Source organism: Anser brachyrhynchus, assembly GCF_964034855.1.
Source record: "Anser brachyrhynchus genome assembly, contig: SCAFFOLD_542, whole genome shotgun sequence".
Classification (NCBI taxonomy): domain Eukaryota; kingdom Metazoa; phylum Chordata; class Aves; order Anseriformes; family Anatidae; genus Anser; species Anser brachyrhynchus.
Genome location: NW_027663641.1, coordinates 1 through 22,645, shown reverse-complemented (window position 1 = coordinate 22,645; position 22,645 = coordinate 1). Strand labels below are relative to the sequence as shown.

The following is a 22,645-nucleotide window of genomic DNA, read 5'->3' as shown; positions in this document are numbered from 1 at the left end:
GGCGGGACCATTGAGGGGATGGGGGGGGGAGGAGGGGGCGTGGTCTGGGGGAGGAGGGGGCGTGGCCAGGGGGCGGGCGGATCCATTAGGGGTTGGGGGGGGGGAGCGGCCGGCTCCTGGTGGCTTATAGAGCCCCTATAGGGTGCTGCTGCGTCACGGGGAACCTATAGAAGGCCTGTGGAGAGCCCCCCGCTCTTATAGAGACCCTATAGAGACCGTATGTACCCGCACCGGCCTCCGTTCCCTCATAGGGACCCTATAGACATCTATATGGGCCCTTCAGCCCCTTATAGGGACCCTATAGCAGCCTCATAGGGGTCGTCCCTCATGGGGACCCTACAGAAGCATATGGAGCCCTCGCTCCCTTATTATGGACCCTATAGAACCCTATATAGGACTCTTGCTCCCTTATATGGGCCCTATAGAAACCCCATAGGGACCCTCACTCCTTCATAAGGACCCTATAGAAACCCATGCGGGCCCTTCACTCCCTTATGCAGACCCTATAGCAACCTCATAGGGGCCCTCATTCATGGGGACCCTATAGAAACCCATACAGATCCCTCACTTCTTTATATGGACCCTATAGAAACCCCACAGGAACCCTTACTCCCTCATAGGACCCTATAGGAACCCATATGGACTCTTCGATCCCTTATACCAACCCTATACAAACCCCATAGGGACCCTTGCTCCCTCATAGGGACCCTATAGATGCCCCATCAGCCTCTTTTCTGTCACAGGGACCCTATAGAGGGGCCTATAGAGACACCTTCCCCCTATGGACTGTACAGAAACCCCATAGGGACCCCCACCGACCTAAACTCCCTCAGAGACCCTATAGAAAGCCTCCAGCCTCTGCTCCTTCTTAGGGACCCTATAGAGGTCCTCACCGGCCTTTGCTCCCTTATAGGGTGCCCTAGAGGAACCTATAGAGACCCTGACCCTATAGAAATCCCATAGGTTCTCTATAGGGGGCGTCCCCATCCCATAATTCCCGCTGGCCCTATAGGAACGCCCCCAAAGCGAGGGGAACCTATAGGGCCCTATAGGGGTCAGGCGGCCATGTTGGGAGCTGCCACAGCGCCCTCGGGTGGCGGCCGTTAAAAAGGGCGGGAAACGGGGGGGGGGGGGGGGCGTTAAAAATGGCGGGAAACGTGAGGGGGGCGTTAAAAAGGGCGGGAAATGGGAGGGGAACCGTTAAAAATGGCGGGAAATGGGAGGAGAACCGTTAAAAAGGGCGGGAAACGGGGGGGGGCGTTAAAAATGGCGGGAAAGGTGAAGGGGGGGGGATAAAAATGGCGGGAAACGTGGGGGGGGTTAAAAATGGCGGGAAATGGGAGGGGAACCGTTTAAAAGGGCGGGAAACATGAAGAGGACCGTTAAAAATGGCGGGAAACGTGAAGGGAACCGTTAAAGATGGCGGGAAACGTGAGGGGGACAGTTAAAAAGGCGGGAAATGTGAGGAGAAACCGTTAAAAAGGGTGGGAAATGGGAGGGGGGAGCGTTACAAATGGCGGGAAATAGGAGGGGGGCATTGAAAATGGCGGGAAATGGGATGGGGGGGTGTTAAAATGGCGGGAAATGGGATGGGGACCGTTAAAAATGGCGGGAAATGGGACGAGAACCGTTAAAAAGGGCGGGAAACCTGAGGGGAACCGTTAAAAATGGCGGGAAGTGGGGAGGGGGGGGGGGGCGTTTAAAAAGGCGGGAAAAGTGAGGAAAATTGTTAAAAAGTGCGGGAAACATGAGGGGAGGCGTTAAAAATGGTGGGAAAGTTGAGGGTGACAGTTAAGGGTGGGAAACGGGGGGGGACACATTAAAAATGGCGGGAAGTGTGAGGAGAAACCGTTAAAAAGGGTGGGAAACGTGAGGAAAACCGTTAAAAAGGGAGGGAAATATGGGGGGGGGGCATTAAAAATGGCAGGAAACATGAAGGGAACCGTTAAAAACGGTGGAAAACGTGAGGGGGGGGAGTTAAAAATGGCGGGAAATTGTAGAGGACCATTAAAAATGGCGGGAAATGTGATTGGGGGAGGGGGGATGTTAAAAATGGCGGGAAGCCTGAGGAGAGTCCGTTAAAAATGACGAGAAGACTGAGCGGAACCGTTAAAAATGGCGGGAAATTTTGAGAGAGGGCGTTAAAAATGGTGGGAAACTTGTAGAGGACCGTTAAAAATGGCGGGAAATGCGAGGAAAAGCGTTAAAAAGGGCGGGAAACATGGGGGAGGGGGGTTAAAAATGGCGGGAAACGTGAGGAAAACCATTAGAAAGGGCGGGAAACGTGGGGGAGGGGGTATAAATGGCGGGAAACTTGTAGAGGACCATTTAAAATGGCGGGAAACGCGGGAGGGGGTTAAAAATGGCGGGAAACTTGTAGAGGACCGTTAAAAATGGCGGGAAACGCAAGGAAAACCGTTAAAAAGGGCGGGAAACATGGGGGGGGGGTTTAAAAATGGCGGGAAACTTGCAGAGGACCGTTAAAAATATTGGGAAACGCGGGAGGGGGTTAAAAATGGCGGGAAACTTGTAGAGGACCATTAAAAATGGCAGGAAACGTGAGGAAAACCGTTAAAACCGGCGGGAAACATGGGGGAGGGGTGTTAAAAATGGCGGGAAACTTTTAGAGGACCTTTAAAAATGGCGGGAAACGCGGGAGGGGGTTAAAAATGGCGGGAAACTTCTGGAGGACCGTTAAAAATGGCGGGAAATGTGAGGAAAACCGTTAAAACCGGCGGGAAACTTGTGAAGGACCATTTAAAATGGCGGGAAACGCGAGGAAAACCGTTAAAAATGGCGGGAAACCTGTGGAGGACCGTTAAAAACGGCGGGAAACGCGAGGAAAACCGTTAGAAAGGGTGGGAAACGTGGGGGAGGGGGGTTTAAAAGTGGCGGGAAACGTGGGGGAGGGGCACAAGGCGCCACCATGAGGGCGTTAAGCCCCCGGGGGGGGGGGGGGGGGGGCATCCGGGGGTCCCCAAACCCCTTTTTGTGGCTGGGGGGGGCACAAAATGGCCCCGCTGTGCCCCCCCCCCCCCCTTCCCAGCAGGGCTCGGCCGGCTAAAGGTCAGCGCTAAAAATACCCCCGGGGGGCCCCATATAGGGCTGTAGGGGCCATATAGGGGCCGGCGCAGCGTGGGGAGCTATAGGGGCCGGCAGCGGGTAGGGAGGCGGCGGGGGGGTGGGAGTACGGGGGCTATAGGGCCCTATAGGGTGCTGGGGGGGAGCTATAGGGTCTGGCTCAGCCCCCTGTGGGGCCAGTGGGGGTGGTATAGGCATCAACAGGGGGGTGCTGGGGGCTCCTATAGGGCTGGGCCCCCATGGGGGGGTCCTATAGGGCTGGGACCCCATGGGGGGGCTCCTATAGGGCTGAGCACCCATGGGGGGGGTCCTATGGGGCTGATGCCCATGACGGAGAATCTTTGGGGTCTATAGGGCCGAGCCCCTCTATAGGGGAGGTTTTCAGGGTCTCCTATAGGGCCGAGCCCCCACTGCGGCTTCTCTACTGTACTATATAGGGCTGAGCCTCATGGTGGGGATTCTCCAGTGTCTCCTATAGGGCTGAGCCCCATGGGGGGGACTCTCCAGTGTCTGCTATAGGGCTAAGCCCTATGGTGCGGACTCTCTGGTGTCTCCTATAGGGTTGAGCCCTATGGTGGGGACTCTCTGGTATCTCCCTATAGGGCTGAGCCTTGTAGTAGGGATTCTCCAGTGTCTCCTATAGGGCTGAGCCGCATGGTGGGGATTCTCTGGTGTCTCCTATAGGGCTGAGCCCTAGGGTGGGGATTCTCCAGTGTCTCCTATAGGGCTGAGCCCTGTAGTGGGGATTCTCTGGTGTCTCCTATAGGGTTGAGCCTTATAGTAGGGATTCTCCAGTGTCTCCTATAGGGCTGAGCCCCACGGTGGGGACTCCCCAGTGTCTCCTATAGGGCTGAGCCCCGTGGTGGGGATTCTCTAATGCCTCCTATAGGGCTGAGCACTCACATATAGGACCCCTCCGGTGCCTCGCCGAGGCCTCCGACGCCTCTTCTTTCCCCCCCCCGCAGGCAGCCACGATGTCGGCGCAGGCGCAGGTTCAGGCGCAGGGCCGGGCGCTGGAGGATCGGCTGCTGCGGGTGCCGGGCCACGAGCTCCTGGCGGGGCTGCGGGAAGCCGGGGCGCTGGGGCCCACCGAGGAGGCGGCGCTGGGACCCCCGGGAGGCCGGGGCTGGGTCCGCCGGCTGCGGGCGCTGGCGCTGGCTCGCGGCGAGGAAAGCTGCCGGGCGCTGCTCTACGTCCTGGCCAGCCTGGAGGAGCCGGGGCCGCTGGGTGAGTTCCCCTTTCCCCTATAGATCGCCCTATAGGCGGTCCTATAGGTCGCTCCTTGGGTGTTTTGTGTCCTCCGTAGATTTCTACAACCCCCGGCGCGACGCTCAGCCGTCGCACCGCTCCGATTGTCCCTGCTGTCACCCGCCGCGGGAGGACGGAGGCCCCAAAGAGGAGGACGGAGGCCCCAAAGAGGAGGACGGAGGCCCCAAAGAGGAGGACGGAGGCCCCAAGGACGAGGACGAAGGCCCCAAGGACGAGGAAGGCCCCGAAGAGGAGGAGGAGAAGGGTGAAGAGGAAGGCGGAGGCCTCGAAGAGGAAGAAGGAGCCCCCGAGGAGGAGGAAGGTGATGAAGATGGAGGCTCCGAGGAGGAAGGTGATGGTGAGGAGGGAGATGGAGACCTGGAGGAGGAAGTCGGGGGCTCCGAGGAGGACGGGGACGCCGGGGGGGAAGATGGAGGCCCCGAGGAGGAGGACACGGGAGGCGACACCGAGTAGGAAGGAGGGGAGGGGGGGAGGCGGAGGCCCAGAGGAGGAGGAGGATGGTGACGAAGACGGAGGTGCTGAGGAGGACGGAGACTCCTGAGGATGGTGATGGTGGGGAGGAAGATGGAGACCTAGAGGAAGAGGATGGTGATGGAGGCCCCAAGGAGGAAGATGGAGGCCCCCAAGGAGGAAGATGGAGACCCCGAGGAAGAAGATGAAGGCCCCGAGGAAGAAGATGAAGGCCCCGAGGACGAAGATGGTGATGAAGACCCCTGAGGTGGAGGCCGGGGGTCCCCAAGGAAGAGGCCGGAGACCCCACGGCGGAGGATGATGATGCCGAAGGGGAAGATGAAGGCCCCGAGGAGGAGGAAGGTGAGGGCGAGGCCGGAGGAAGGAACCCGGAGGCCAGAGATGATGCTGACGAGGAAGATGATGAAGAGGAAGGCAACGCCAAGAGGGGAAGGGAGACCCCGAGGACGAGGAAGGTGATGGTGAGGAGGAGGAAGATGACCCTGGAGCCTCCAAAGAGGAGGACAGGGATGAAGGTGGAGGCCCTGAGGAGGAAGACGATGGTGAGGAGGAAGATGAAGGCCCCGAGGAAGAAGATGGAGGCCCCGAGGAGGAAGAGGATGGATTTAGGGTGAGAAACGAGCCGCGAGCAGAACCCCCTCCCCCTCAGCCTTCCTCCCTCTCCCTCCTCTTCCTCCCTCCTCCCCCCCCCCCCAGCCTCCCCAATAAAGCCTCTCCCCTCACCACCGGCTGCAGCTTTAATGAGAGCGCCGCCCCGCTAACGAGGCGAGGCCCTAACGAAGCGCGCAACGCGGCGAGCTGAGCGGGGAACCTCCCCCCCCTGCCCCCCCCCCCCCCCCAAATGTCCGGGAGCGCTCCGACCTCCGCCGCCGGCCCCCCGTCACGGGGAACTTTCCGGAACCGAGGCGCTGAGGCCGCCGCGGGGTCGAGGCCGCTGAGGATTCGAGGCCGCCGTGGAGGGGGTTGAGGCCGCCGCGGGGTTGAGGCCGGTTGAGGCCACCGAGGACCTGAGGTTGCCGTGGAGGAGGTTGAGGCCGCCGAGGAGTTGAGGCCACCGAGGAGGCCAAGGGGTGAGGCCGCTGATGAGGTGACACCACCAAAGAGGCCACCAAGGAGGTGACACCACCAAGGAGGCCAAGGGATGAGGCCACCAGGGAGGCGAGGCCACCAGGGAGGCCACCAAGGAGGTGACGCCACCGAGGAGGCCAAGGGCTGAGGCCGCCAAGGAGGTGACACCGCCAAGGAGACCACCGAGGAGACCAAGGAGGTGACGCCACCGAAGAGACGTCACCACCGAGGAGGCCAAAGGTGAGGCCCCCGGGGAGGTGAGGCCATCAAGGAGGCCACCGAGGAGGTGACACCACCGAGGAGGCCAAGGGGTGAGGCCACCGAGCGGGCGAGGCCTTCAGGGAGGCCACCAAGGAGGTGACACCACCGAGGAGACCGAGGAGGTGACACCACCGAGGAGGCCAGGGAGGCGAGGCCGCCAAGGAGGTGACGCCACCGAGGAGGTCACGGGGTGAGGCCGCCAGGGAGGCCACCGAGGAGGTGACGCCACCAAGGAGGCCAAGGGGCGAGGCCACCGGGGAGGCGCCGCCGGCGAGGCCAGGCCGAGGCGGATTTGGAGGCCGCCGAGGCGAACTGGAGGCCGTTGGAGGGGGGGAGGCCGCGGGGAAGGGAGGCCGCGGGCGCCCCCTAGATGCGGAAGCTCTCCCCCTTGCCGTCGATGTGGCGCAGGCGCAGGTAGACGTCGGTGCCCACGCCCTGCAGCGACTGGAGGCACAGCGAGCCCCCCAAGTACTCGGCGTAGGCGCGCGAGGTCGGCAGCCCGAAGCCGAACCTGGAGGCCGGGGAAGAGGGAGAAACGTCGGGCGGGCGGGCGGGGGGGGGGGAGGGGAATCGGGGGGATTTGGGGGCGTCCCCCAGGGGGCTCGGGGTGACCCCGTACCCGTGCATGGGGCAGGCCTGGGCGCCGTGGCTGAGGTCGAGGAGGTTGCGGAAGGGGCCTCCCAAGCGGGGGTCCTGGGCGCTGGCCTCGGCCGTGCTGAAGTGGTACTCGGTCACCTTGTCCAGGAGGTCGTGGGGGATGCCCCCGCCCCGGTCCGAGATCCTATATAGGGGACCGGGACGTAAAGGGAAAGGGGGAGGGGGTGGGGGGTGGGGGGCAGCCTCCGCGGAGGAGGCCCTGAAAGGATGGGGGCGGCCCGAGAGAGGGGGAAGGTCCTGTGGGGGCGGGGAGCGCCCTATAGGTGCCGGGAGGAATGTCCGATGGGGATGGGGACGCTGTGGGAATGTCCTATAGGTGCCGTGGGAGAAGGTCCTATAGGGACAGGGACGCTGTGTGAATATCCTATAGGTGCCATGGGAAAAGGTCCTATAGGGACAGGGAAGCTGTGGGAATATCCTATAGGTGCCGTGGGGGAAGGTCCTATAGGGACAGGGAAGCTGTGGGAATATCCTATAGGTGCCGTGGGGGAAGGTCCTATAGGGACAGGGAAGCTGTGGGAATATCCTATAGGTGCCATGGGGGAAGGTCCTATAGGGACAGGGGCACTGTGCAAATATCCTATAGGTGCCGTGGCGGAAGGTCCTATAGGGACGGGGACGCTGTGGGAATATCCTATAGGTTCCATGGGGAAAGGTCCTATAGGGACAGAGACACTGTGGGAATATCCTATAGTTTCCATGGGGAAAGGTCCTATAGGGACAGGGATGCTATGGGAATATCCTATAGGTGCCGTGGGAGACGGTCCTATAGGGACAGGGATGCTGTGGAAATATCCTATAGGTGCCGTGGGGGAAGGTCCTATAGGGGCAGGGATGCTGTGGGAATATCCTATAGGTGTCGTGGGAGAAGATCCTATAGGGACAGGGACGCTGGGAATATCCTATAGGTGCCATGGGAGAAGGTCCTATAGGGACAGGGGTGCTGTGGGAATATCCTATAGGTGCCGTGGGGGAGGGTCCTATAGGGACAGGGATGCTGTGGGAATATCCTATAGGTGCCGTGGGGGAAGGTCCTATAGGGACAGGGACGCTGTGGGAATATCCTATAGGTTCCATGGGGAAAGGTCCTATAGGGACAGGGACGCTGTGGGAATATCCTATAGGTGCCGTGGGAGAAGGTCCTATAGGGACGAGGACACTGTGGGAATATCCTATAGGTTCCATGGGGAAAGGTCCTATAGGGACAGGGATGCTATGGGAATATCCTATAGGTGCTGTGGGAGACGGTCCTATAGGGACAGGGATGCTGTGGGAATATCCTATAGGTGCCATGGGAAAAGGTCCTATAGGGACAGGGAAGCTGTGGGAATATCCTATAGGTGCCGTGGGGGAGGGTCCTATAGGGACAGGGATGCTGTGGGAATATCCTATAGGTGCCGTGGGGGAGGGTCCTATAGGGACAGGGACGCTGTGGGAATATCCTATAGGTTCCATGGGGAAAGGTCCTATAGGGACAGGGACGCTGTGGGAATATCCTATAGGTGCCGTGGGAGAAGGTCCTATAGGGACGAGGACACTGTGGGAATATCCTATAGGTTCCATGGGGAAAGGTCCTATAGGGACAGGGATGCTATGGGAATATCCTATAGGTGCTGTGGGAGACGGTCCTATAGGGACAGGGATGCTGTGGGAATATCCTATAGGTGCCATGGGAAAAGGTCCTATAGGGACAGGGACGCTGTGGGAATATCCTATAGGTGCCATGGGGGAAGGTCCTATAGGGACAGGGGCACTGTGCAAATATCCTATAGGTGCCGTGGGGGAAGGTCCTATAGGGACAGGGACACTGTGGGAATATCCTATAGGTTCCATAGGGAAAGGTCCTATAGGGACAGGGACGCTGTGGGAATATCCTATAGGTGCCGTGGGAGAAGGTCCTATAGGGACGAGGACACTGTGGGAATATCCTATAGGTTCCATGGGGAAAGGTCCTATAGGGACAGGGATGCTATGGGAATATCCTATAGGTGCTGTGGGAGACGGTCCTATAGGGACAGGGATGCTGTGGGAATATCCTATAGGTGCCATGGGAAAAGGTCCTATAGGGACAGGGAAGCTGTGGGAATATCCTATAGGTGCCGTGGGGGAGGGTCCTATAGGGACAGGGATGCTGTGGGAATATCCTATAGGTGCCGTGGGGGAAGGTCCTATAGGGACAGGGACGCTGTGGGAATATCCTATAGGTTCCATGGGGAAAGGTCCTATAGGGACAGGGACGCTGTGGGAATATCCTATAGGTGCCGTGGGAGAAGGTCCTATAGGGACGAGGACACTGTGGGAATATCCTATAGGTTCCATGGGGAAAGGTCCTATAGGGACAGGGATGCTATGGGAATATCCTATAGGTGCTGTGGGAGACGGTCCTATAGGGACAGGGATGCTGTGGGAATATCCTATAGGTGCTGTGGGAGACGGTCCTATAGGGACAGGGATGCTGTGGGAATATCCTATAGGTGCCATGGGAAAAGGTCCTATAGGGACAGGGACGCTGTGGGAATATCCTATAGGCGCCGTGGGGGAAGGTCCTATAGGGACAGGGAAGCTGTGGGAATATCCTATAGGTGCCATGGGGGAAGGTCCTATAGGGACAGGGGCACTGTGCAAATATCCTATAGGTGCCGTGGGGGAAGGTCCTATAGGGACAGGGACGCTGTGGGAATATCCTATAGGTGCCGTGGGGGAAGGTCCTATAGGGACGAGGACACTGTGGGAATATCCTATAGGTGCCATGGGGGAAGGTCCTATAGGGACAGGGACGCTGTGGGAATATCCTATAGGTGTCGTGGGGGAAGGTCCTATAGGGACGGGGACACTGTGGGAATATCCTATAGGTATCATGGGGGAAAGTCCTATAGGGACAGGGATGCTGTGCAAATATCCTATAGGTGCCATGGGAGAAGGTCCTATAGGGACAGGGATGCTGTGGGAATATCCTATAGGTGCCGTGGGGGAAGGTCCTATAGGGACAGGGACGCTGTGGGAATATCCTATAGGTGCCATGGGGAACATCCTATGGGGAAGGTCCTATAGGGACAGGGAAGCTGTGGGGAATGTTCTATAGGTGCCAGGGGGGAATGTCCTATGGGGATGGGAATGCTGTGGGAATATCCTATAGGTGCCATGGGGGAACATCCTATGGGGACAAGGATGCCATGGGGAAAAGTCCTATAGGTGCCATAGGGAACGTCCTATGGGGATAAGAAAGCCACTGGGAAGGAACATCCTATAGGGACGCCATGGGGAATGTCCTATAGGGGTACCATGAGAAATGTCCTATAGGGATCCCATGGGAAACGTCCTATAGGAACGCCACAGGGAACATCCTATAGAAGTGCCATGGGGGACATCCCATAGGGACCCGCCGTAGACCCCTATGGATGTGGGGCGCCATGGGGAAGATCCTATACGGGACCACCACAAAGAACATCCCGTGGGACATCACGGAGAACATCCTATAGGGACCAGGACACCATGGAGAACATCCTACAGGGCCACCATAAAGAACATCCTATAGGGACCCCCTACGGCTGTGGGGTGCCACGGAGAACGTCCCGTATAGGGACACGGGGACTTCCCTGCGGACCCCCTATAGGTGGGGACACCCTGGGGACCTTTATGGACACGGGGACACCCCGGGGACCCCCCGGTCGACGAGGGCACCTCGGGGGGGGTGCCTATAGGCGGCGGGACATTATGGACAGCCCCTATAGGACCCAGGTACCGGATGACGATGTCGATGTCGTTGTTGGCGATGGTGACGACGATGTCGGGGACGTTGTAGGGCGTGTCGAGGTGCGACTCCATCGTGGCCCTGCCGCAGCCCCACACGGTGGTGGCCCCTATACGTCCCCCGGGGCCCCTATACATCCCCCGGGGCCCCTATACGTCCCCCCGGCCCTATACGTCCCCCAGGGCCCCATAGGCCTCCCTTCTGGTCCTATATACCGCCCCCTGCCCCATGTCCCTCCCACAGCCCCGTATGGCCCTGTATGGTCATGTATTCCCCTATACCCCCCATATGCCCTCCACAGGGCCCCTATAAGGCCCCACACCCCTCCTTATCCCCCCTGTAAAGCCCCATATAACCCCCCATAGGCCCCACGCACCTCCTATAGGGCCCCGTACCCCCCCATAACCCCCCCAAAAAGCCACATATCTCCCCCATACATGCCATATAGGACCCATATCCCCCCTATACGGTCCCATATACCCCCCTATAGGGCTCATATACCCCTTATAAGGCCCATATACCCCTTATAGGGCCCATATCCCCCCCAAAGGGCCCATATACCCCTTATAGGGTCCCATGCCCCTGCTATAGGGCCCCATATTCCCCCCTATAGGGCCCCATACCCCCCTTATAGGGCCCCATATACCCTCTATAAGACCCATATACCCCTTATAGGATCCGATATACCCCTTACAGGACCCCAAATACCCCACATACCCCCTATAGCCCCCCCCCTCCCTTTTTACCCCCTTAAAGCCCAACATCCCCCCCCCATACACCCCCATAGGGTCCCGCGCGACCCCCCCTCCCCCCCCTCTATAGGAACCCACCCCCTATACAACCCCGCCCCTCCCTACCTCGCCCCGCGACACCCCAAAACCCCTCCCCAAACCGAACCCACCCCCCCCGCCCCCCAAAACTAAACCCTCTATCCTCCCCCCACGGGACCCTGTACCGCCCCCCCGTATAGCTCCCGCCCCCCTATAGCGCCCGCCCCCCTATAGGGCCGGGTACCTCATGGCGTTCTTGAGCAGCTCGGGCAGGATGTAGTCGAGGGGCAGGGGGATGAAGGGGAAGCGGGCGGCCACGTGCCCGTTGACGCGCACCCGCGGCGCGTTCCCGTACTGGTGCTCGCACAGCCGCCTGCCCGGCACCCGCGGGGTCACCCCCCGGGGTCACCCAACCCCCCCCGGGGTCACCCAGCCCCCCCCTGCTGTCACCCAACCCCCCCTGCTGTCACCCAGCCCCCCCGGGGTCACCCAGCCCCCCCCGGTGTCACCCAGCCCCCCCCATAAGGGTCCCAGCCCCGTACGAGCCCTCTGAGGAGCCCCTGCGGCCCTATAAGGGTGCCTCGGGACCTATAGGGACCTCCCCGAGATCTATAGGGACCCCTCTGAGATCTATAGGGACCTCTCCATAGGGGCACTCCTGAGATCCATAGGGACCCCCCCGAGATCCATAGGGACCCCCCCGAGATCTATAGGGACCCCCTGAGATCCATAGGGACCCCCTGAGATCCATAGGGACCCCCCCGAGATCCATAGGGGCCCCCCCGAGATCCATAGGGGCCCCCCCGAGATCCATAGGGGCCCCCCCGAGATCCATAGGGGCCCCCCCGAGATCTAGAGCGACCCCCTGAGATCCATAGAGACCTGCCCAAGATCTATAGGGACCCCCCCAGATCCATAGGGACCCACCCGAGATCTACAGGGACCCCCTGAGATCCATAGGGAACCCCTGAGATCCATAGGGACCCTCTTGAAATCTATAGGGAACCCCCCCAGATCCATAGGGACCCCCCAGAGATCTATAGAGGCCCACCGGAGATCCATAGGGACCCCCCGAGATCCATAGGGAACCCCCTGAGATCCATAGGGAACCCCCCCCAATCCATAGGGGTACCCCAAGATCCATAGGGACCCCCCTGAGACCCATTGGGACCACCCCGAAATCTATAGGGACTCCCGTAGCCCCATATAGACCCTCATAAGGATCCATATGGCCCTATAGGGACCCTGCACGACCCCTATAGCCTTACAAAACCCTCCATAAGAGCCCCTACGGCCCCACAGAGACCCCAAATGAACCCTCCCAGCCCCATAACCCCCCTCTAGGAACCCCTATAGCCCCATAGGGACCATTATAGGAACACCTATAGCCCCATAGGGACCCTTATAGGAACACCTGTAGCCCTATATAGACCCATATGGCCCTATAGGGGCCCTGCACGACCCCTATAGCCCTACAAAACCCTTCATAAGAGCCCCTACAGCCCCACAGAGACCCCAAAAGAACCCTGCCAGCCCCATAACCCCCCTCTAGGAACCCCTATAGCCCCATAGGGACCCTCATAGGAACACCTATAGCCCCATAAAGAGCCATATGGCCCTATAGGGGCCCTGCATGACCCCTATAGCCTTACAAAACCCTCCATAAGAGCCCCTACAGCCCCACAGAGACCCCAAAAGAACCCTGCCAGCCCCATAACCCCCCCCAGGAACCCCTACAGCCCCATAGGGACCCTCATAGGAACACCTATAGCCCCATAAAGAGCCATATGGCCCTATAGGGGCCCCGTAAAGACCCCTATAGCCTTACAAAACCCTTCATAAGTGCCCCTATAGCCCCACAGAGACCCCAAAAGAACCCTGCCAGCCCCATAACCGTGCTCTAGCAACCCCTATAGCCCCATAGGGACCCTTATAGGAACACCTGTAGCCCTATATAGACCCATATGACCCTATAGGGGCCCTGCACGACCCCTATAGCCCTACAAAACCCTCCATAAGAGCCCCTACAGCCCCACAGAGACCCCAAAAGAACCCTCCCAGCCCCATAACCCCCCTCTAGGAACCCCTATAGCCCCATAGGGACCCTTATAGGAACACCTATAGCCCCATAAAAACCCATATGGCCCTATAGGGGCCCTGCATGACCCCTATAGCCTTACAAAACCCTTCCTAAGAGCCCCTATAGCCCCACAGAGACCCCAAAAGAACCCTCCCAGCCCCATAACCGCCCCCTAGGAACCCCCACGAGCCCGTAAGGCCCCCCCAGAGCCCCTCCGGAGCCCCTATAGCCCCCTATAGGGTCCCCCCCTCACCGGGCGAAGTCGACCCACTTCTCGACGATCTTCTTGGGGGACAGGCGGGTGCAGATGATCCCCACGAAGTCGGGCTGGGCAGAATTTTACGGCGGTGAGGGATTTTGGGGGACAACGGGGGGGGGGTCGGGGGGCGGACACGCACGCCGCGGGGGGGGTGGGGCGCCCCCTCCGGATCCTATAGGCGCCGTCCCCGTACCTTGTCCTCGTGGAGGGCCAGGTGGTGGGAGGCCAGCATGCGCATGCCCAGCCGCGACGTCAGCGTCTTGTCCAGGAAGGGGCGCAGCAGCCGCTCGTCCTGCGGGGCGCAGAGGTTGGGGGGCGCCCCCATGGCCCCCGGCACCCCGAATTTGGGGACAGGAGGGTTTGGGGTCACCCCGATGGCCCCCCGTGTCCTCAAGGGACCCAAAATTTGGGGACACCAAGTTTGGGGTCACCCCGATGGCCCCAAGCACCCCAAATTTAGGGACGTGAGTGTTTGGGGTCACCCCGATGTCCCCTCGTGTCCCCAGGGGACCCAGAATTTGGGGACACCGAGTTTGGGGCCACCCCGATGGCCCCAAGCACCCCAAATTTAGGGACAGGAGCATTTGGGGTCACCCCGAAGTCCCCTCGTGTCCCCAAAGGACCCAGAATTTGGGGATGCCAAGTTTGGGGTCACCCCGATGGCCCCTGGCACCCCAAATTTAGGGACAGGAGCGTTTGGGGTCACCCCGATGGCCCCCCGTGTCCTCAAGGGACCCAAAATTTGGGGACACCAAGTTTGGGGTCACCCCGATGGCCCCAAGCACCCCAAATTTAGGGACGTGAGTGTTTGGGGTCACCCCGATGTCCCCTCGTGTCCCCAGGGGACCCAGAATTTGGGGACAGGAGGGTTTGGGGTCACCCTGATGGCCCCAAGCACCCCGAATTTAGGGACAGGAGCATTTGGGGTCACCCCGATGTCCCCTCATGTCCCCAAGGGACCCGCAGTTTGGGGACACCAAGTTTGGGGTTACCCCGATGGCCCCAAGCACCCCAAATTAGGGACGTGAGTGTTTGGGGTCACCCCGATGGCCCCCCGTGTCCTCAAGGGACCCAGAATTTGGGGACACCAAGTTTGGGGTCACCCCGATGGCCCCTGGCACCCCAAATTTGGGGACAGGAGGGTTTGGGGTCACCCCGATGTCCCCTCATGTCCCCAAGGGACCCACAGTTTGGGGACACCGAGTTTGGGGCCACCCCAATGTCCCCAAGCCCCCAAAATTTTGGGGCCAGGACCTTTTAGGGCCACCCTGATGTCCCCAAGCTCCCAGAATTCGGGGCCAGGACCTTTTAGGGCCGCCCCGATGTCCCCAAGCCCCCAAAATTTTGGGGCCGGGACCGTTTTAGGGCCGCCCCGCTGTCCCCGTACCTGGATGTGGCGCCGGCACTCGCGCAGCCCCTCGGCCAGCAGCGTCACCACGTCCTTGTGGTCCTCCAGCAGCTGGCGCAGCAGCGAGCAGTAGCGCTCCTCGTCCCCCCGCGCCTGGATCTGGGGACAGGGGGTGGCACGGGGTGGCACGGGGGGACACGGGGGGACACGGGGGGGACACGGGGGGGACACGGGGGGGACATTGGGGACGAGGGGACACGGGGAGGGGGTGACAAGAATTTGGAGGGATAAGGGGACGAGAGGGTGGAGTAACGTGGGGGCGCGGGGACGTAAAAATGGGGTGGGGAGGGACATGGGGACAGGGGGACACGGGGACAGGGGGACACAAAAACGGGGTGACACGGGGACAGGGGGACCCGGGGACACAAAAATGGGGTGACACGGGGATGGGGGACACGAGGACAAGGGGACGTAGGGATGTGGTGGCACGGGGACGGGGTGACACGAGTGTGGGGTGACACGGGGACAAGGGGACACAAAAACGGTGACACGGGGACAGGGGGACACAAAAATGGGGTGACACGGGGATAGGGGGACACGGGGACACAAAAACAGGGTGATATGGGGACAGGGGGACACGGGGACACAAAAATGGGGTGACACGGGGATGGGGGACACGAGGACAAGGGGACGTAGGGATGTGGTGGCACGGGGACGGGGTGACACGAGTGTGGGGTGACACGGGGACAAGGGGACACGGGGACATGGGGACAAAGGGACAAGGGGACACGGGGACACAAGCATGGCGTAACACGAGGACAGGGCGACCCGGGGACAGGGTGACACGGGGACAGGGGGGTGACACGGGGACGGGGGGGTGACACGGGGGGGACACTCACGGGCGGGAACTCGCTGAGCTTCTGGAAGGCGCGAATGTAGAGCTCATGCTGCGGGGCAGGGACGGGCGTCACCACGACGGCCCCCGTGTCCCCAAAACCCCCCCCAATGTCCCCAAAACCCCCGTGTCCCCAACCCCCCCGATGTCCCCTAACCCCCTCAATGTCCCCAACCCCCCCCTGTGTCCCCAAACCCCCCCCCTGTGTCCCCAAACCCCCCCCAGGTCCCCTCTCGGTGCCCCCAGACGTCCCCAAAATGCCCGCTCGGGGGCCCCGCCCCACCAGGAACCGACCGCTTGCGCCCCCCCCCCCCCCACGTCCCCAGCGTGTCCCCAGCAGGGCCACCGCGTCCCCAACGTCCCCAACGTGTCCCCAACGTCCCCAACGTGTCCCCAGCAGGGCCACCGCGTCCCCAAGAGGTCCTCACCACGTGGAGGATGGTGGGGTTGCAGCCGATGATGAAGGGCAGGCTGCGGAAGCCCTTGATGCGGTGGGCGATGCGCACGGGCAGCTCCTGCTGCAGGTAGCGGGCGCTCTTCTGCGGGGACACCGGAGCCACCAAGACCCCCGACGTCACGCTGTCCCCAAGGCCGCCGAGTCCCCAAAGCCACCCGGAAACCTCCCACCAGGCCACAAAGTCCCCAAAGCCACCTCCTGTCCGGGTATCTTGGTCCCCAAAGCCACCAGGTCCCCAAAACCTACTCGAAACCTCCGTCCCCGAAGCCACCAGGTCCCCAAACCCGCTTGTCCCCATGTCCCTAAAGCCACCTGTGACCCCAAACCCACTCGTCCCTGTCCCCAAAGCCACCTGTGACCCCAAACCCACTCGTCCCTGTCCCCAAAGCCACCTGGGTCCCCTCCCACCAAGCCACAAAGTCCCCAAAGCCACTTGGACACCTCAGACCCCAAAGCCACCGGGTCCCCAAAGCCACCTCCCATTGGGATATCTCGGTCCCCAAAGCCACCAGGTCCCCAAACCCTCTTGTCCCCATGTCCCCAAAGCCACCTGTGACCCCAAACCCACTCGTCCCTGTCCCCAAAGCCACCTGTGACCCCAAACCCGCTTGTCCCCATGTCCCCAAAGCCACCTGTGACCCCAAACCCACTCGTCCCTGTCCCCGAAGCCACCAGGTCCCCAAACCCGCTTGTCCCCATGTCCCCAAAGCCACCTGTGACCCCAAACCCGCTTGTCCCTGTCCCCAAAGCCACCTGGAACCCTCCCACCGAGCCACAAAGTCCCCAAAGCCACCTCCCACCGGGATATCTCGGTCCCCAAAGTCACCAAAGTCCCCAAACCCGCTTGTCCCCCTGTCCCCAAAGCCACCAGATCCCCAAACCCACTTGTCCCTGTCCCCAAAGCCACCTGGGTCCCCTCCCACCAAGCCACCAGGCCCCCAAAGCCACTTGGACACCTCAGACCCCAAAGCCACCGGGTCCCCAAAGCCACCTCCCACCGGGATATCTCGGTCCCCAAAGCCACCAGGTCCCCAAACCCGCTTGTCCCCACGTCCCCAAAGCCCCCCCGTGTCCCCAAACCCCCCCCCAAACCCCCCCTCACCAGAATATGGCTGCCGTCCTGCGAGCGCCCCGAGTACAGCATGGTGGTCGGCGTCAGGCGCACCGAGGGCTGCGAGGGACGGGGGGGGGGAGGGCGTCACAGAACCCCCCAAAAAACCCCTTCAGCCCCCCAAAAAAACCCTTTAAAATCCCCCAAAAGCCAACCTTCTCGGCGGCGGTGTCGATGGCGGGCTGGTGGTAGAAGGAGGTGACGGTTTTGGAGCGCTCCCGGGCCAGGTCCGGGGGGTGCTGGTCGGCGGCCGAGCGGGACGCGGGGCGGGGGGGCAGCGCCGGGGGGCCCCGGGGGGCCCCCAAAACTCGCCGTAGCATCGCCTGGAGGGGGGAAAAAAGGGTTAAAAGGGGATTTTTGGGGGGGCTGGGGGCGCTGGGGGTGCTGATATTGAGGTCCGCGGGGGTCAATTGGGGTGGGGGGTCACTAAAAAATAAGCAGCGAGGCGTTTGCGGAACACTTTTCTTCTCAGTTTCGCCTCAGAAATGCACCCAAATGTCTCAGGATCCCCCTTTTCCTCTCAGTTTTGCCCTAAAAACGCACCCAAGGATCTCAGGACTCCCCTTTTCCTGTCAGTTCTACCCAAAAATGCACCCAGGGGTCTTTGGACCACCCTTTTCCCCTCAGTTTTCCCCTAAAAATGCATCCGAGGATCTCAGGACCACCCTTTTCCCCTCAGTTCTACCCAAAAAATGGATCCAAGGGTCTCAGGACCCCCATTTTCCCCTCACTTCTGCCCCAAAAAACCACCCAAGAGTCTCAGAACCCTTCTTTTTCTCTCAGTTTTGCCCCAAAAATCGATCCAAGGGCCTCAGAACTCCCCTTTTCCCCTCAGTTTTGCCCTGAAAATGCACCCAAGGGTCTCAGGGACCCCCCTTTTCCCCTCAGTTCTACCCAAAAATGCACCCAGGGGTCTTGGGACCACCCTTTTCCTCTCAGTTCTGCCCCAAAAATGGATCCAAAGGTCTCAAGAAGCCCCTTTTCCCCCTGGTTTTGCCCTAAAAATGCACCCAAGGGTTTCAGGACCACCCTTTTCCTCTCAGTTCTGCCCCAAAAACGGATCCAAAGGTCTCAGGAAGCCCCTTTTCCTCTCAGTTTTGCCCTAAAAATGCACCCAAGGGTCTCAGGGCCACCCTTTTTCTCTCAGTTCTGCCCCAAAAATGCACCCTAGGGTCTCAGGACCACCTTTTTCCCACAGTTCTGCACCAAAACGCACCCAAGGGTCTGAGAAACATCCTTTTTCCCTCAGTTCTGCCCCAAAAATGGCTCCAGGAATTGAGGGACCCCCTTTTTCCCTCAGTTGTACCCAAAAAACAGACCCAAGTGTCCAGGGACCCCCTTTTTCCCCTCGGTTCTGCTTCCAAAATGCCTCCAGGAACCCCCTTTCCCCCAAATTGTGCCCCAAAAAGGACCCAGGCCCTCAGGAACTCCCCTTTTCCTTCACTTGCACCCCAAAAACTGACCCAGGACTTTGGGGAGCCCCTTTTCCCCCACCCATATGGCAACGAGTTGCCCAAGGGCCCCCCTTTTCCCCCCATTTACACCCCAAAATGGATCCAAGTGTCCAAAACCCCCTTTTTCTTCCTCATTCACCACCCAAAATGGATCCTAATAGCTGGGGAGCCCCCCTTTTTCCCTCACTATTACCCCAAAACAGACCCAAGTATTCAGGGTCCCCCTTTTCCCCCCAGCATGCCTCCAGGTACCCGGGGACCCAACTTTCCCCTCAGAAACACCCCCAAAAAGGCTCCCAAGTGTCCTAGGACCCCCCTTTTCCCCCAGTGTCCCCCCAAAAACGGACCTGAGTGCCCAGGGACACACTTTTCCCCTCAGCTGTACCCCAAAAACGGACCCAGGTGCCCTAGAACCCCCCTTTCCCCTCAGAAACACCCCCAAAAATGCCTCCAAGTGCCATGGGACCCCCTTTCCCCTCAGTGTCCCCCCAAAAAATGCCTCCAGGTACCCGGGGACCCCACTTTCCCCTCAGAAACACCCCCAAAATGCCTCCAAGTGCCATAGGACCCCCCCCCCTTTCCCCTCAGTGACCCCCCCCAAAATGGCTCCGGGCTCCCAAGGACCCCATGTCCCCTCAGTCCCCACCCCGCAAGAAAAAAAAAAAACAAAAACAAAAACAAATCCCCGTGCCCCCCCCCACTCACCAGCCCGCGGACCCAGGCGTCGGTGCCGCCCCCCCCCGACCCCCCCCCCCCCCCCAAATAGTCGGGGGGGGTCCCCTACAAGTGGCCCCGTCCGCTGTCCCCCCCCTCGCCCCTCACAATGGTACAGCCCTGCCCACAGAAAGGGGGGGGACGAAGCGCACTGCGCATGCGCGGAGCGAACCAAGCGCACTCAAAGGGGGGCCGCCGTTACGCAGCACGCAGGCGCCCGCAGTGGGCGGGAAGGGGGCGTGGCCTGGCCGCTGGGCGGGAAAATGGGGGCGTGGGCGGCGCCATCTTGTGGGGGCGGCGCCATCTTGTGGGGGCGCGATGGGAAATGGAGTCCGGGGAGGTGAGGGGGGGGAAGCCAAGAGTCTTCTCCGTCGGTTGTAGGGGAATTGGGGGACGCCTGGAGCGCCTAAATGGGGGGCGCCTACGTGTGGGGGGGGGTCCCTGGACATTTGGGTACAATTTGAGGGGGGAAAAAGGGGGGTCTCCAATGACCTGGATCCATTTCGGGGGGAGACACTGAGGTAAAAAGGGGTCCCCAGGCACTGGGATCCATTTTGGGGGGATAACTGAAGGGAAAAGGGGTCCCTGGGTCCGTTTTGGGGGTAAAACTGAGGTAAAATGTGGGGACCCTGGAGACAGGGGTCCATTTTTGGGGTGCGACTGGGGGAAAAAAGGGGTCCCCAGAAACTTGGGTCCAATTTGAGGGGGGCACTGTGGTAAAAAGTGAGGTTCTGGGATCCCTGTTTCCATTTTGGGCGTGAAACTGAGGTAAAAAGTGGGGTCCCTGGATCTTTTGGTCCATTTTGGGGGTACAACCGAAGTAAAAAGTGGGGTCCCTGCATCCCTTTTTGGGGTAGAACTGAGGTAAAAAATGGGGTTCTGGGACTCCTGGGTCCATTTCTGGGGTACAACTGAGGGAAAAAGGGGGATCCCTGGATCTGAGTCCATTTTTTGGGGTATAACTGAGGGAGAATGGGGGGGTTCCTGGATCCCTAGGTCCAATTTTAGGGTACAAATGAGGGAAAATAGTGGAGTCCCTGCATCCCTGGGTCATTTTCGGGGTACGACTGAGGTAAAAAGTGGGGTCCCTGCATCCCTGGGTCCATTTCTGGGGTACGACTGAGGTAAAAAGTGGGGTTCCTGGATCTCTGAGTCCATTTTTAGGGTACAAATGAGGGAAAAAGTGGAGTTCGTGCATCCCTGGGTCCATTTTTGGGGTAGAACTGAGGAAAAAATGTGGTTCCCTGAACTCCCGGATCCATTTTGGGGGTAGAACCGAAGGAAAAAGCGTGTCCCGGGATCGACTTTTGGGCTACAACCGAGGTAAAAAGTGGGGCTCTTGGATCTCCGAGTCCGTTGTTGGGGTACAAATGAGTTAAAAAGCGGGGTCCCTGCATCCCCGGGGCCATTTTGGGTGTAAAAGCGAGCAAAAAAAAAAAAAAAAAAGTGGGGTAAAAACAGGGCGCGCTCCCCAAACTCCCCTCCCCGTTTCGGGATGGGGACACAAAGTGGGGGGGGGGTCGGGGACAAAATGGGGGGGTTGGGGATAAAATGGGGGGGGTTGGGGACAAAATGGGGGGGTCGGGGACAAAATGGGGGGGTTGGGGACAAATTGGGGGGGGTTGGGGACAAAATGGGGGGGTCAGGGACAAAACGGGGGGGGGTCGGGGACAAAATGGGGGGGTCGGGGACAAAATGGGGCAGGTTGGGGACAAAATGGGGCAGGTTGGGGACAAAATGGGGCAGGTTGGGGACAGAATGGGGGGGTCGGGGACAAAATGGGGGGGTCGGGGACAAAATGGGGGGGTCGGGGACAAAATGGGGGGGTCGGGGACGAAATGGGGGGGTCGGGGACGAAATGGGGGGGTCGGGGATGAAACGGGGGGGGTCGGGGACAAAATGGGGGGGTCGGGGACAAAATGGGGGGGTTGGGGACAAAATGGGGGGGTCGGGGACGAAACGGGGGGATTGGGGACAAAATGGGGGGGTCGGGGACAAAGGGGGGGTCCCCGCGCGACACAAGACACCCAGACGCCGTCGTCCCCCTGTCAGCAGCCCCCGTCATGTTGCCGCCGGGGCCGCCTCAGTCGCGTTTGGGCGCCGCGTCGCGACCGTGGCGGGGTCGCCGCCGTCGCCGCCAGCGGCGCCAGTTGAGGAAGAGGAGCAGCGCGTTGAGGACGTAGGTGGCCAGGCAGACGAGGCACAGGTCGCGGAGGCCGAAGGCCAGCACGGCCGCCAGGTACAACGAGGTGGCCACCGAGGCCGCCGAGGTGGCTAGCAGGGTTGCCGAGGCCGCCGTGCCCGGCACCGCGCCTGGAAGGGGGGGGGGAGGAATATGGTGGTGAGGGGGGGTGTATAGGGGAGGGGGGAGCTATAGGGGATTGGGGGGGGAGCTATAGGGGATTGGGGGACTTAATATAAGGGAAGGGGGGGGAGCTATAGGGGAAGGGCGACTTAATATAGGGGAAGGGGGAGCTATAGGGGATTGCAGGGGGAGCTATAGGAAAAGGGGGACTTAATATAGGGGAAGGGGGAGGAGCTATAGGGGAAGGGGGAGGAGCTATAGGGGATTGGGGGGAGCTATAGGGGAAAGGGGGACTTAATATAGGGGAAGGGGGAGCTATAGGGGATTGGGGGGAGCTATAGGGGATTGCGGGGGGAGCTATAGGGGAAGGGGGACTTAATATAGGGGAGCTATAGGGGAAGGGGGAGCTATAGGGGATTGGGGGGAGCTATAGGGGATTGCGGGGGGAGCTATAGGGGAAGGGGGACTTAATATAGGGGAGCTATAGGGGAAGGGGGAGCTATAGGGGATTGGGGGGGAGCTATAGGGGATTGCAGGGGACTTAATATAGGGGAAGGGGGACTTAATATAGGGAATTGGGGCGGTTGCTATAGGGGAAGGGAAACTTAATATAGAGGAAGGGGGAGCTATAGGGGAAGGAGGACTTAATATAGGGGAAGGGGGAGCTATAGGGGAAGGGGGACTTAATATAGGG

General features: G+C 60.3%; 2 protein-coding genes and 2 long non-coding RNA genes across 8 annotated transcripts; 2 read left to right on the top strand and 2 right to left on the bottom strand.

Moving 5' to 3' along the window:
- The first annotated feature begins 33 nt into the window (after nt 1-33).
- LOC308186638 (uncharacterized protein) lies at nt 34-5,543 on the top strand. Of its 4 annotated transcripts, none has more exons than XR_013944149.1 (4): nt 34-217; nt 4,047-4,308; nt 4,388-4,968; nt 5,033-5,543. XR_013944149.1 is itself a non-coding variant. In XM_080608764.1 (3 exons), the coding sequence occupies exons 2-3, from the start codon at nt 4,056-4,058 to the stop codon at nt 4,801-4,803; spliced, it is 669 nt and encodes a 222-aa protein (XP_080464890.1). In that variant the 5' UTR covers nt 34-217; nt 4,047-4,055; the 3' UTR covers nt 4,804-5,543. The 4 variants fall into 4 exon arrangements, 2 of the variants coding, with proteins under 2 accessions (XP_080464890.1, XP_080464891.1); XR_013944150.1 differs by having other exon boundaries at nt 5,012-5,543; XM_080608764.1 differs by having other exon boundaries at nt 4,388-5,543.
- On the bottom strand, nt 5,541-21,817 carry BCKDK (branched chain keto acid dehydrogenase kinase). 2 transcript variants are annotated; one of them, XM_080608763.1, is made up of 12 exons: nt 21,678-21,817; nt 17,634-17,801; nt 17,470-17,538; nt 16,339-16,449; nt 15,915-15,962; nt 15,055-15,174; nt 13,861-13,959; nt 13,662-13,735; nt 11,573-11,701; nt 10,550-10,639; nt 6,770-6,931; nt 5,541-6,661 (listed from the first exon to the last, which is right to left on the bottom strand). In XM_080608763.1, exons 2-12 carry the CDS (start codon nt 17,796-17,798, stop codon nt 6,517-6,519), a joined length of 1,212 nt encoding a protein of 403 aa, XP_080464889.1. In that variant the 5' UTR covers nt 17,799-17,801; nt 21,678-21,817; the 3' UTR covers nt 5,541-6,516. The 2 variants fall into 2 exon arrangements, with proteins under 2 accessions (XP_080464889.1, XP_080464888.1); XM_080608762.1 differs by lacking the exon at nt 21,678-21,817 and adding an exon at nt 19,638-19,799.
- Nucleotides 6,965-10,543, top strand: LOC308186640. Its single transcript, XR_013944152.1, has 3 exons — nt 6,965-7,123; nt 9,498-9,674; nt 9,850-10,543. It is a non-coding gene; the product is annotated as an uncharacterized lncRNA (long non-coding RNA).
- On the bottom strand, nt 16,581-17,446 carry LOC308186639. The gene is made up of 3 exons (XR_013944151.1): nt 17,040-17,446; nt 16,760-16,999; nt 16,581-16,719 (listed from the first exon to the last, which is right to left on the bottom strand). It is a non-coding gene; the product is annotated as an uncharacterized lncRNA (long non-coding RNA).
- Nucleotides 21,818-22,645: the final 828 nt, after the last annotated feature.